Source organism: Phoca vitulina, unplaced genomic scaffold (assembly GCF_004348235.1).
Source record: "Phoca vitulina isolate PV1807 unplaced genomic scaffold, GSC_HSeal_1.0 scaffold24, whole genome shotgun sequence".
Lineage (NCBI taxonomy): Eukaryota > Metazoa > Chordata > Mammalia > Carnivora > Phocidae > Phoca > Phoca vitulina.
Genome location: NW_022589727.1, coordinates 15,585,689 through 15,599,400, shown reverse-complemented (window position 1 = coordinate 15,599,400; position 13,712 = coordinate 15,585,689). Strand labels below are relative to the sequence as shown.

Below are 13,712 nucleotides of genomic sequence, written 5' to 3'. Positions count from 1 at the left end.
TTTGGTACCAACAGCCGTGGACCCTTCTCTGAGCCCAGAGCTGTTAGCTTTTTAACAAAGTAACAGAATGAAGGGAGCAGGCTTTATTATTACCCATAATCCACCAGGATTAAAAAAAATCACACATGCACAGAAGCTGTGCTCAAACCTTGTTGTATATGAGACTCATCCCAGGAGATTGTTAAAAAAGAAAATTCCTAGGATGCCTGGGTGGCTCAGTTGGTGAAGCGTCTGCCTTTGGCTCAGGTCATGATTCCGGGGTCCTGGTATCAAGCCCCACATTGGGCTCCCTGCCCAGCAGGGGGCCTGCTTCTCCCTCTGCTTCTGCCTCTCCCCCTGCTTGTGCTCTCTCTATCTCTGACCAATAAATAAATTAATTAATTAAAAAAAAAAGAAAATTCCTGAGTGGGTTTCACAGAAATTCTGATTCAACACACGTTGGGTGGGGTACAGGAGTCTTTTTTTTTTTTTTTAAGATTTTTTAATTTATTCATTCGAGACACAGAGATAGAGAGAGAGAGCATGAGCAGGGGGAGAAGCAGAGGGAGAGGGAGAAGCAGTCTCCCCGCTGAGCCAGGAGCCTGATGTGGGGCTCGATCCCAGGACCCTGGGATCACGACCTGAGCCGAAGGCAGACGCTTAACCATCTGAGCCACCCAGGCGCCCCCAGGAGTCTGTTTTTAACAAAGATGTGGATAACTCTCATACATGGTGGCCCATGCACTATTTTCTGAGCACTTGATAAACGAAATCAGGGTTTATTTTTGCCTATTGATAATTACAGTCATCCTAATAATATTGTCACTTTAAAGTTGGTAGTCACACTGGCGCTCTGAGTACATTTTAGGTCATTATATTTTTGAAGAACATTTTTCTGAAGTTTAAGACTATTTTAAGGAAGTGGATGGATAAAAGGAGGTACGACATGGTTTGCCCCAGGTTTTCTGGCCCTTAGGGACAAGAGGCATGGTGATCACTTTCCATGGCTGGGTTTCCGTTTTCTCCAGCTCTCCAAGTGTTCACGTGCAAGAAGGAGGAGGTCAGAGCCCTAAGAAGCAAAGATACTTGAATGTCACTGGGGTGGTGAAAGTCACCCAGGATCATAGCAGGAATGGGGTAAAGAGGCGTGTTATGAGCCAGATGGGGGAACTCCTCAGGGAAAGTTGAGAAATAGGTAATTTTCGAAGTTGAGGAAGGGTGGGTACACCTTTAAAACACGAGGTGTTTTTGAAGAAAGGTTATGGAATGGCAGTCTGGATGCACTTTTTGTCCTAGACACTGAGCTTCCCAGGGCATGGGAGAATGACTCATCTCTGCTGAAGGGGATGGGAAGGAATGTTGTTGCCAAGGGCACCCAGTGGCTAAGACAGAAGGATGCCAATGGAAGGTCCTGGATTTCTCCCAACATCTTTGTTGTTGGTCAGAAGAGATTTTCTCAAATAAGGAAATATTGTTTGGCGATCCCACTGGGTATAAGACCAAGGCACAAGCAGCATTTTGAATGAGGATAAGGAAACCTGGATTGCATAACACAAACGTGGTCAAAGAAAATGTCCAGGAATTGCTTTTCCTTTGGGAGCATGGTAGATGTAAGAACACACACTTCAAAGCAGGGATGAAAAGGTGGGGCACTTAGGGACTAGCCAGGTAAGGTAAATGAGTGAGGATGCCTAGAGTGTGACAAAATCACAAATGCACAACTAACTACAGTTCTGTACCTACACTGTTAGCCACGTTTAACATGAACTGCAGGGGATCTCCGGCTTCTCTGAAGGGGCTGAACTTGACGCTGCCCAATGGTGTTCAGGTGAGCACGTATGATGCAGGGTAACAGAAATTCCCTACTGTTGATCAAAGAGTTCCAATTTTAAAATGTTGACAACTAATTCAAATATTAAGTAAAATGCACTGTAGGCCAAACCAAATGTATCTGTGGCTGGATCTGGCCCGTAGGCTGCTGCGTGTGGTCTCAGCTTTGCAGCCAGAGAGACCCTGGCAGGAAGCTGACTCCGCGGCTAGTTAGGAAACCTCTCTGACCCTCGGTCTTCTCACTCATAAAATGACGGGTGGAATAATATCGAACTTTCGCTTTTTGTGGGGAAGGATTAGACCTACTCTTCATGTCATTAAATGAATGTATGTAAAGTAATTTTCCAGTGTCTGTTCCCTGCTCAGTAAATGGCTTTCAGATTGACCAGAATCATGCCTTTTTTCAACATTTCCACCCAAACCTAATAAACAAATATGTCATCTTAGAAATGTGAAGGATTACTGTGTCCACAGCTATACTTCTGGTTAAGGTGTGACTATTAGGATAGAGAAGGCACGTGGCCTTGACAACTTCCCCCAACTGCCCGGCTTTAGTGCTTTTTCTTTAGATCCAGTGACCATATAGTCATAAGGCAATAATGCACATATCATACACTAAGAAAAGCGGTAGAAGAACCCTTAAACTATGTTGTCAAGAATATTTATCAAGAACTCTTTTTTTTTTTTTTAAAGATTTTATTTATTTGTTTGACAGAGAGAGAGAGAGCAGGAACACAAGCAGGGGGAGTGGGAGAGGGAGAAGCAGGCTTCCCGCGGAGCAGGGAGCCCGAGGTGGGGCTCCATCCCAGGACCCTGAGATCATGACCTGAGCTGAAGGCAGATGCCTAATGACTGAGCCAAGAACTCTTTCTTTCCATGCAGGGCTGTGCTAGTAACAGTGCAAAGCGAATGAAATAGACACACTTCCTTTCCTCTTGGAAGACCTAGAACATATTCCAATGGCAATAGAGATTTTATATGCATATGAAGAGGGATGTAGCAAATGAACAAACAAATAAATGAAGCAAAAAAAAAAAAAAAAAGGAAGGGAAGGAATGCCTGCATTTATTGGTAAAAGAAGAATCTGATGCATGTCACATCAGGGGAAAATCTTTTTGCCTTTTTCTATTGATTGGAGAGCTCATGAAGTAATGAGGCTGCAAAACTGAATAATCTAAAGAGATTCCTTGGTGACTTAAGATGAAATGAATGTCTAGATATGAGAGAGGAGAGTATTTCAAAATAGAGTTAAGACTTGAACAAAAGCTTAGAGATAGGAAAAAGGATTGCTTAAAAGGATTTGAATCTGCCTGCAAGGATATGATTGTGGTTAAGATGTGTGTGTGACCAGGCAACTCTGGGAACTAAATGATGTGAGGCAACACCCTTTTGCTGAGCTCCCCAGACTTGGCCTTCCTCATGTGGGCTATCCCGAAGGAAGGCCTGGGCAAGTCTGCCCTCTTCTAGCCGAGCACTTGTTTATCTTGAACTTTTCAGGGTGTTTTTCAGTTAGTTTGAGTCAACCTGCTCCTCTCTACTCTTCTATAATCTTCTTGAGTCAGTTTAGGGTTATCTAACAACTAACCTAGTACTGGGGATAGGAGCTTAGGAAAGAGACTATACACGATCGTGTATTTCCTAGCAGTACTTAAGGAGCTTTCTCTTGGCAGAAACTGATGAACCATGACCATCTTCAAGTGCTGATTTGGGGTAAGTTGGCCAGACTCCCTCCCTCTTTGGACTATATTCTCCTTGACCTTGCCCACTCTTGTAGCTGTCTGGACTTTCTTGTCAAAATGATATTTTGTTTTTGTTGTGCTAAATTTGTCCCAGGGACTTTTTTTTTTTTCTTACACTGTATTCCATGATCAACTGGGAATTTTAAGAAAGGGGGAAGAAAGCTTAATTTCTTACAAAGTCTTTGAATCTGTCAGTTTAACTCATCAGGACTAAAGGGATGAGCTGATTTGAAATGCGATAACCAGCTAAATACACACACACACACACACACGTGTCACACACAAATATCTATATTTGCATCAAAAAAGTTTCGAGATGCCAATATATGTTTCTTGCCGTTAGCTGTTTTCAAACCAAGAGAGAAGAGAGTTTGGTAGTGGTTTTTGCTGCTTGGATTCATTCCGGCTCCCAATCCTAATTACCAGCTGTGATTCTTTTTATTTTTTTTAAGGAGTTATTTATTTATTTCAGTGAGAGAGAGAGAGAAGGGGGGAGGGGCAGAGGAAGAGGGAGGGAGAAACTCAAGCAGACTCCGTGGTGAGCGGGGAGCCAGACATGGGGCTCGATCTTATGACCCTGAGATCAGACATGAGCCGAAACCAAGAGCCGGCTGCTTAACTGACTGAGCCACCCAGGCACCCCCCTAGCTGTGACTAAGCAAGTCACTCAACCACTCTGCTTTAGTTTTCTTTCTTTTTTAAAAGATTTTATTTACTGAGGGGGGGGAGCAGAAGCAGGGCGAGTGGCAGGCAGAGGGAGAGGGAGAAACAGGCTCCCCGCCGAGGAGAGAGCCCAACATGGGGCTCGATCTCAGGACTCTGGTATCATGACCTGAGCCGAAGGCAGATGCTTAACCAACTGAGCCACCCAGGCGCCCCTAGTTTTCTTTATTATATTATTGTGTGCGTGTGTGTGTGCGCGCATGCACGTGCACGGGCCTACATAGCATCTTAGATTGACTATGGAGATTAAATAAAGGAATAAACGTTTGATTATTATCATGAATAGTTTTATAATGATTATGATTGAGATTAAAAAGGTATGCCCCTAGAGGTAGGACTAAACTAGCCTTGGTTTAAGGTCCCCCGGTGATTGAGCTACTCTTAAAGGCCTAAGGGCAACCATCCTTCAAATTTCAGAGCATGTTGGGGATGTTAGGCATGGCAGAGTTTCTGCTTTGCCATATTCCATGAAAGCCTGGAGGCTCAAGACGCCCCAAGAGGTCAAGTGAGAACTTACAGTAGGGAGATGTTTACAGTAGCCTCAGCCTATGGATTCCAAGTTCTACCAATTCTGCAAATGATCTTTCAAAGGGAACTCATATTCAAAATGCCCTGCATCTGCTTATATATTCTTTTCAGCTAAACACTATATATTTTAGGAGACAATACTTCTTTGATGAATAATTATTCATATGTAAAGTGGAAAAGTTTTTTCCTCTTCCTGATTATAAATGGTATCCAAGTAGCTCTTGAATTGCTAGATAATATTTTATAGCCTGTGAAGTTAGAGAATTTAGCAAGTAGCCACACTTCCATTGACTTAAAGGATATTTCCAAACATGTGTGAGAAAATTAGAAAGTTGAGTGTCCTGTACATGCATTTCCATTGAAATTTATGACAGTTCCCAGGCACAATCACATCAACCACACATATCCATAGATTGTTTACCACGTTAAGTAACTGTGATTTTGGATTTAATTGCCAACTTTTACTGTACTAGTAATTCCAGACAGGGGAATAGCAGAGTGAAGAGGCCTGTCCCAGTTGTTACTGCTGCCTATAAAAACAAATAAGATCCTTAGGGCTTAATTAGAGAACTTATAATTATACCTAAAGCATGCTAGTGTTAAAATGTGAACATTGGACATCTGGAAGATGTGTCTAGATTTGGTTACTTGCCTTTAGGAATCTAAATCCATGAGATTGTGACCGTCCAAAGGAGCAGTGATGCTCACACCTGGGGCTTGTGCACAGGCAGAAATGACAGTGGTGAATGTGAGCTGGTCTGCAAAGCAGAGTAATTCAGAAACGATAAATGGAAAAGGTATTTAACATCACAAGGAATCCAAGATGATGACTGGCTTCTTCGGCCCTGCCGTGAACAGAAGTCATTTAAAAGAAGAGTAGGTACATAAAAAATGTGTTCTTCCTTCATAACCCTCCCTTTTTTAAAGAGATATATTTATTTATTTTAGAGAGAGAGAGAAAGAGTTTGGGGGGAGGGGCAGAGGGAGAGAATCCTCAAGCAGACTCCCCACTGAGCGTGGAGCACAACGCGGGGCTTGATCTCACAACCCTGAAATCATGACCTGAGCTGAAACCAAGAGTCAGCCGCTCAACCTACTGAGCCACTTAGGCACCCCTTCATAAAACCTTTTTAACTTGTGGCCTCTGGAACTCACAGCCACACAGGATGCCTGCTGGTATCGGAGTCTTTTAGGAAGAGAATGACTGAAGGACCACCTCTGGTTACACAGGCTCAGTGGAAAGGAGAATGTACAGCAAAAGGCATAGAACAGCTTTGATAGAGAGCATCAGCCCTCTTCTCTCCCTCCAGTGCCAAACAGTATTATAGATATATTTGTGTGTGTGTGTGTGCGTGCAACCATATACAAACATGTTTGTGTGTGTGTGTATATTCCACATATATATTCCATCCTCATAAGTGCAGTAGAAATGCTAATAAGAGAAAGATAGGATACTTGTTTCCATTTTTTCTTCCAAAGTTATGAAAAGAAGGTTTTTTTTTTCGTTCCTTATAAGGTTTTAGGAATAACATTGAGAAAATTTCTTCTATAATTCATAGCAGATTCCATCAAAAACTAGTTTTTTTTTTTTTGTAGTTTAGGAATAAAATTTCAGGCTTCTTGGCATAGTTTATATTCCCTCTCTTCCTCCATAAAAAGATAATTTCAATGTCTCCAAGTTACAAGAAGTCTACTCTACATGGTTAGGCAACATTTAAATTATACGATTTAGATTACTCTAGAGTAAAACTCCTTAAAAACAGAGAGCACAGCCTAAGTGTATGGTCTAGAGGCAAGAGTAAATGGAGTGGAAAGTAGTAAAAGGTTGGCTTAAAAGTTTTAATACTTATGATCTGGGAGCCCGCTGCAGTTACGTACTCATTGGGAGACACAGATGGGACAAGGCAGGTATGTGTTGAGGGAAGCAATTTATGAATACTCAGCCATGAAATGGAAAGTCAGAATGAAATAAGTACAACTGTAACTAGCTTGGTCTATTAATATTTAAATATTAATAACTACTTTTTTCTGAGAGACATTACCGAATATTTACTGACGAGAAGCAATGATCGCTTGGGAAGAAGAACATGTTCAAGAGCTGCATTTAAACAAGGTTTGAATGACATGTGGTTTTCTTAACTCAAGGTAATAGTCAACCAATTAAAATAAATTCCCCATCCAAATGTGTCTTCAAATTTAGGGTCTGTTGGGAAAAATTTCCAAAATGCATTACAACTTTTGATAGGGGTGACACCTGGTCCTATTTTCCAAAAACTTTGATTTAATATATGAATGCCGTGGTATCTGACTCTGTTAGTATAGAATACTTAAACTTAAAAACAAAATACCTTAATTTGTTTATGCATAAGCCTATTAAAAATGTTTCTAGGGGCTCTTGTTTTGTTTATTCTCTACAATATAACCTATCTTTGAAGTGGTATATGAGTTTTTAAAAAGTCATTCCCAAGCTAAGTAATTAGACTGGAAACAAAAGCTATTCTTAGAGCACATTCCACATAGAAAGCTACACACATGATGCTTTGATTCAAATAATATTCTTATAAAACTTTGTTATTGTTTGAGGCCTACATTCAGAGTGGCAACTTTTGTTTTTGATGATTATTCCATCCTGAAACAATTTCCCCCCTGCCCAATTAAACCAGAATTAGGAGCACATTTATATCTGATGAGGCTTAAACTTCTCAACCGCCTGTTTCAGAAGAGAAGACCTTTAGTGGTTATGTTCATTCTGTCTCTGCACAGAGGGCTCAAAAGAAAACAGAATCAGTTCCCTTAAGTTTTTCTGGAAGAGGAAGGTTGTTTTTGTTGCTTTGATCTTAGCATGTTGTGCATTTTTTATTGGCTGTTGAATATAAAAAGCCATAGCCTCATCTGGTTTTTCTGCTATATTCTCATATTGTAAATCACATATGCCTTCCAATCTAAAGTTAAATGCCTAGTCCAAAATATTATTTCAAAATTGGTTTACCATTGCAGTCGATAGAAAGATTTCCAGGGTGTCAGAAAACTCTCCAATGTTCAAATAGTATGTCAGAGACTGCTAAAAATATATCCATGCATTTTAGACAACAAATTTCAGGATGTAGACATGTACTCATGCTATTTTAGATCCCTTTTCCTATCATTGCAAGAGGCTGTTGAAGCTAATGTAGCAGCTGGCTAGGTTATTGCTTCTATAATATAATCCATAATGCAAGAGCAGCTATTTCCCAAACATTTTAGAGCAAGTCAAGTTGTTTACACATCTCTGTAAGGTAATTTTCCTATAAATTTGTGCCAATTGGTGTCATACTATTTGGGAAAAATTCATTAAATCGAGACAACTACACTTAGTTAAATTCTCTCTCACACGGAGAATTGTAGGAAAATTACAGTTAGCTGATTGGAGGCCATCATGGAGTAAATACAGGGTTTTAGAAAATGAATGCAAACTACAAAAATGGAGTTGTATAATTAAACATCAAATAGTCCAAGTAATAAAAGTCATAGATTAATTGTCTCTCAGTTCTAGTCAGATCCTTTAAATATTGTCTCACGACCTGAGCATTGGTTCTTTCATCAGAAGAGTGCCTATCCTTAAAGTTTGGAAACTTCAGCTCTTTTGGAGCGCCCACGAGCTGTAAAAAGTAATTGGCGTCTTCTTCCAAAGTTTCGAATTTCCCTACAAAATCATAGTTGATCAAACACGGATAGCAGAGTTTGCTGACCTTTTCCCAGTGAATGTCCATTCCTACGGGACGGTGGGAATCCAGCAAATAGTGGACGAACTCTTTGAATTTGACTCCTGATCCATTATTTAGTGCTTCTTCACAGGCATTTGGCCGATATTTCTTTATAATCGCTTTTCCAAATACTGGATGGTAATAGCTATTGGGGTGTTCAAATTTGTCCCTAAATGCAGACACTAACCTTTCCATGGGATCACGAACAAAAACAGCTTTGGTGTAGGTGTTCAAACGAGTATATATCCCTTTTAAGTCAAAGCTATCTAGTTTTTTCAAATGCTTCCCGTAGTGAACAGCATCATGGGAGATGTTGTATGCAGAGGAAGCCAACCCACTTAGTACCATCAGAATTCTCTTCCAGTTGGAGCAGCCAGCCTTGGGTACTTCACAATATAAGATTTTGTGTTTATCTTCCACATAGATCCTGGATACCATATGAAAAAGATGTGACTGAGGACGACTCACCCCACCATATTTCTTGCAAAACTCCTGAAGGAAAGACCTGCGTGTCTCCTGGGCCACATCTGTTTCCTTCCATCTGTTGTCTTTGACTAAACTTTTGTTTAAAGGGCGGATGTCCAATGGCCATTTCCTTTCGCTGAACTTCTTAAAAACGGTCCTAGTTCCTTCATGTTTTTCACTTAGCTTAATTGTTGGTGGCCCTGTGGTCTTACCCAAAGCTCCATCCTCTCCTTGTGAGTGGCTAGTCTTCCTTAAGACCCTAGTTGGCCTCTCAGAGTTGAGCAGAAGATTTTCTTTTTTTCCCTTGGGCTCCTCAGTTATGTGGAACTCGGGGTTCTGTTAAAATGGAGAAGGAGAAATGTTGAAAGCATATTCACAAACCTGGGTATACAAGAATCGTAACATATTTGTTTTAGAATACTATCGAGGAGAGCACATTTCATGTAAGCTGCCAAAACAATTTAGCAAAGCATGCTGAATATACATTCTTAGTAAGTTTCTTCAGAGAAACTTTAACAATGAAAATGGTATCCATGCTTCATTCTGAACCAAAGTTTCACATTTTATATTATATATATTTGCATTACTTACATGTTATCATTCATTTAATGTTAATGTGCTGCATTACATTAATAGATTTTCTCATGCTAAATTATCTGAGTGTTATTGGGATAAAACTACTAGTATTGATTTGAGTCTATGATCATAGTAAATCAGTTATTGTTTTCGTACTATCTTTGTTATCTGAGGTTATCAATTATATAACCTTCCAAAATGTGCATGTGCGCGTGCGCACACACACACATACACACACACACACGCACAGAGTAAACACAAGATGGAAAGGAGAGTGTCCTGAATTTTCATCTTAGCTTTGCCTGTAACACAATAGAATGTACTCCATCATCCTGTAGGTCAATAAATCTTGAGCTATTTGGGAGCATATTACCTTCAAGCAATGATTTATTTAGTGCACTAGATGTAGATATAAAATGCAGCTGTATTTGGATTGAATTTTTTTTGTTGTTTTTGGGGTATTCTGTAAACACAGAAGAGTTCAAAGTCATAAATTACAACTTAAAATTGTAGCAAGGCTAAATATAAAATCCTCATGACCATTTCAGTTTTCTAAGCACTTGCAAGAAGGGATATTTTTTCCCTTGGAAAATGATTTATTTTATAAAATTCATTTATCGTAATAACTTAATAACTATAATCATACAATTTCATTCATGTATGAAATCTTTCCTCCTTCCCAAGTAAAGAATGATTAGGGAATCCAGAAAAGTTTATTTGATACCATGCTATACAAAATGAAAAGTAGAACAAGAATTTAGTTCTTTTGTCAGTGGGATGAATCAGCCTACCTACAATCTACTGTTCATCTGACTACATCCTTCCTACAGCTCTTGCAATGACTGCATAAGGGAAGACACGGAAGACAAGATTTACAAGGTGGTGTCCTCTCAGGGTTAAAAATTGTAAGGAGTTTGGCTTTTACTCTGGGTAAACTAGAGAGCCATTGAAGGGCTCTGAGCAGAGAAGGAACATGATTTTACTTAGACTTGAAAAGGATGGTTGAGGAGAAGACTGGCCTAGAGATATACCTATAGAATTGTCAGCATGTTATTGGAAAACTAATGAATAAATGATGTGCTGTGGGAATAATGCATGGGGCCACCAGCCTAGTGGTGAAGGGAGTGGTGGGGAAAGTTTCTTAGAGGTTATCTATCTATCTATTATCTATCTATCTATCTATCTATCTATCATCATCATCATCTATCATCTATCTATCTATCTATCTATCTATCTATCTATCTATCATCTATCTATCGTCCAACCCTCCAGTTAACCACTGTATCCCCAGTGTCTAGAATGGTCGATAGCCTATAATAATTGCTCTCACATATTTGTTGAATGAATAAATGGAATTAAGTCTCACGGGTTGATTAGGAGTATCCTAGCAAATTGAGCAGAAGAGCAGAGAAATAAAGCACTGTGGATGGGAGCCACCTCCAGGCATCATGGTCCTTCTACTAGCTGAGCTTTAAGTGGGGTGGGGTGGGGATGGGGAGTGCTTTTTTCTAGTGCAAGATTGTGTGAGTAACCCCTCATCACCATACACCAGCTTAGGTAGCCACATAAACCAGCTGCCCAAATCTTCCTTAGCATTGAGCCAAATGTTTGTGGAGTTTCAACTCTAAAACCATTTGTCTCTGTCTTCTCAGAAACTGCCAGAATGAGGTCAAAACCCTGAATCCATCTTTACCCTGATCAATGACCCGAAGTCCATGAAGTTTTCACAGATGATCTGAAATTTGACCTGAGCTTTGGAAGATCATGGAGTTATCAGTTGACTGCATGGGAAGTACTTAGCACAGGCCTGATATAAAACTGTCAATATATTTCTGCTGCTACGTCTTCTATTACTACAACTATAAATAATAATTGTTATTATTATTATTTTATAGTAGTAGTAATAAAGTTTTATCCCAGTGACCTAGTAAATTTCAAGATTCCCCAGCTGTCCATTATTATCCAGACTAATTTGTGTGTCTCTACATGTACCCTAATTATTTCTCTCCTGCCCCACTGCCAAGAATAAAAATGAAATCAGCCTTCCACTGTGCCCCCTGGACCTTCTGCTTGTGGTCATCAAATTCCCTTTTAATCTCCAGAGGTTTCTGGAATGTTTGTTTCCCATGACTTTCTCTACATGAAACCTGGCTGGCCCCCAAGACTCTGCTTCCCTTGTACTTTCTCAAGAAGACACAACTTTATTTCCTTGAACCACCTGTCCCTTAGGCCAGAAGATAGGGAACGATTTCCTTGGACTTCATTGCTGCTTCCAGAACATGTCCACCGGCAAGAACTTCTGCTTCTGTGAAGTGTGTGTGCCCTGCTCAACTTCCCTTCCTCCTCCTTGCGCTGTTGGCTGCCTTTACCCCTGATCTTTCTGCTTCATGCACTGAAGACTTCAGCTCCTAGCTTAGACTTTGCTTCTCATCCCCACTCTTGTCACTGTGTGTGGTGACTCTGACACCCAATAAACTCTCTGCCCCTTGACCTCCCCACTGAACAGGGAGCCTGATGTGGGACTTGATCCCAGGACCCTGGGATCATGACCTGAGCTGAAGGCAGATGCTTAACAAACTTGAGCCACCCAAGGGTCCCGACCACCTCGCTTTTAATTGAAGTGTTCTTAATTGCACGTAGACCTTGCCATCACCAGAGCCTGTGCCACCTCCATCATCTGACCACCATCCTCTAACCTTTCTGCTCATCGTTACTTCCAGTTTTGCAATTCTCTGACCACTTCTCACTATGCTACTCAAGCTCTTAGCAGCCAGCAAGCCTGGTTCTTCTCTTCACTCTCAGAAAATCACCTCTGTGGGGAGGCGTTCCCTGTCTACCTTCTCTAAATTATGTTCTCCTCTGAGATTCTCTCCCATATAAGGTTCCCCAATAAGAATGCTACTTATTTTCCTCAGCATTTATTGCAACATGAAATGATTTTATTTACTTACTTCTGTGTTGTCTCCTCCCATTGCCAGCTCTATTGCAGTAGAATATGACTGCAGAGGTCTTACCTTTTTTGTTCTCTGTTGGATCTCTGGTACCTAGCATGTTGCCTGACACATTGAAAATGATCAGTAAATAATTGTTCGATGGGTAAATGGGATTTTTTAAAAAACCAGAGGTGGATTCTCTATGTCAAAAGTTTCAAGATGCAGTAAAAAATGAATCTGTACATCTCTCTAGTAACAGGATTTATTTACACAATTATATTACACTTCTACCAGCCTTTATACCATATTTAATTAAATAAAAAATAAATTTACAAAAAAGTCTATCGTGTTGTTCTTGCCAATGTCAGCTTATGGTCTTTATAAACTTCTCCTAAACATTGATAGTGGTTATACCTTGATTGTATCATGATTATGATTTCTTCTTCTTTTTAAATAAATAAATTAACTAATTAATTTTTCTTCTTCTTCCTTTTTAAATCAAAGAGACTAGTGTCAGCTTGTTTGTCATTTCAAATAGGAAAAATAGTGCGGTATGATGACTCCCTGCACATAACCAAGACGTCCTTCTCGTGTACACAAAATCAGAGTTGTGCATGCACAAATAGTCACTTTAAAATACAAATCATTTTTACTTGGGATATTTTAGATTTTCTTGAAATACCAAGTGGAAGGAGAAATTCAGCTTCTGTTCAATGACTACTATACATTTAAAAATCAGGTGGTGCCTCAGACTATGGTGTTCAGAAATTTTACATTTTCATTTATATTGGAGAGCAATGACTGAGGAAAAAGATTGTCATGAAAATAGAAGTTTCGGGGCGCCTGGGTGGCTCAGTCATTAAGCATCTGCCTTTGGCTCAGGTCATGATCCCAGGGTCCTGGGACTGAGCTCCGCATCGGGCTCCCTGCTCTGTGGGAAGCCTGCTTCTCCTTCTCCCACTCCCCCTGCTTGTGTTCCCTCTCTCACTATGTCTCTCTGTCAAATAAATAAATAAATAAATAAATAAATAAATAAAATCTTTAAAAAAAAGGAAAGAAAATAGAAGTTTCTTTTGCATTCTTTTTTTTCTTTTTTATTATGTTATGTTAATCACCATACATTACATCATTAGTTTTTGATGTAGTGCTCCATGATTCATTATTTGCATATAACACCCAGTGCTCCATGCAGAACA

The 13,712-nt window shown here is 40.0% G+C and overlaps 1 protein-coding gene across 2 annotated transcripts in view; it reads right to left on the bottom strand.

Moving 5' to 3' along the window:
- Positions 1 to 5,846: 5,846 nt before the first annotated feature.
- Positions 5,847 to 13,712, bottom strand: part of CHST9 (carbohydrate sulfotransferase 9) — a 236,495-nt gene continuing 228,629 nt past the window's right edge. For both annotated transcript variants that reach the window (XM_032421422.1, XM_032421423.1), the window contains one exon: positions 5,847 to 9,343. In XM_032421422.1, the coding sequence (XP_032277313.1) occupies positions 8,252 to 9,343 (1,092 nt within the window). In that variant the 3' untranslated portion in view covers positions 5,847 to 8,251. The remainder of the gene's footprint in view (positions 9,344 to 13,712) is intronic.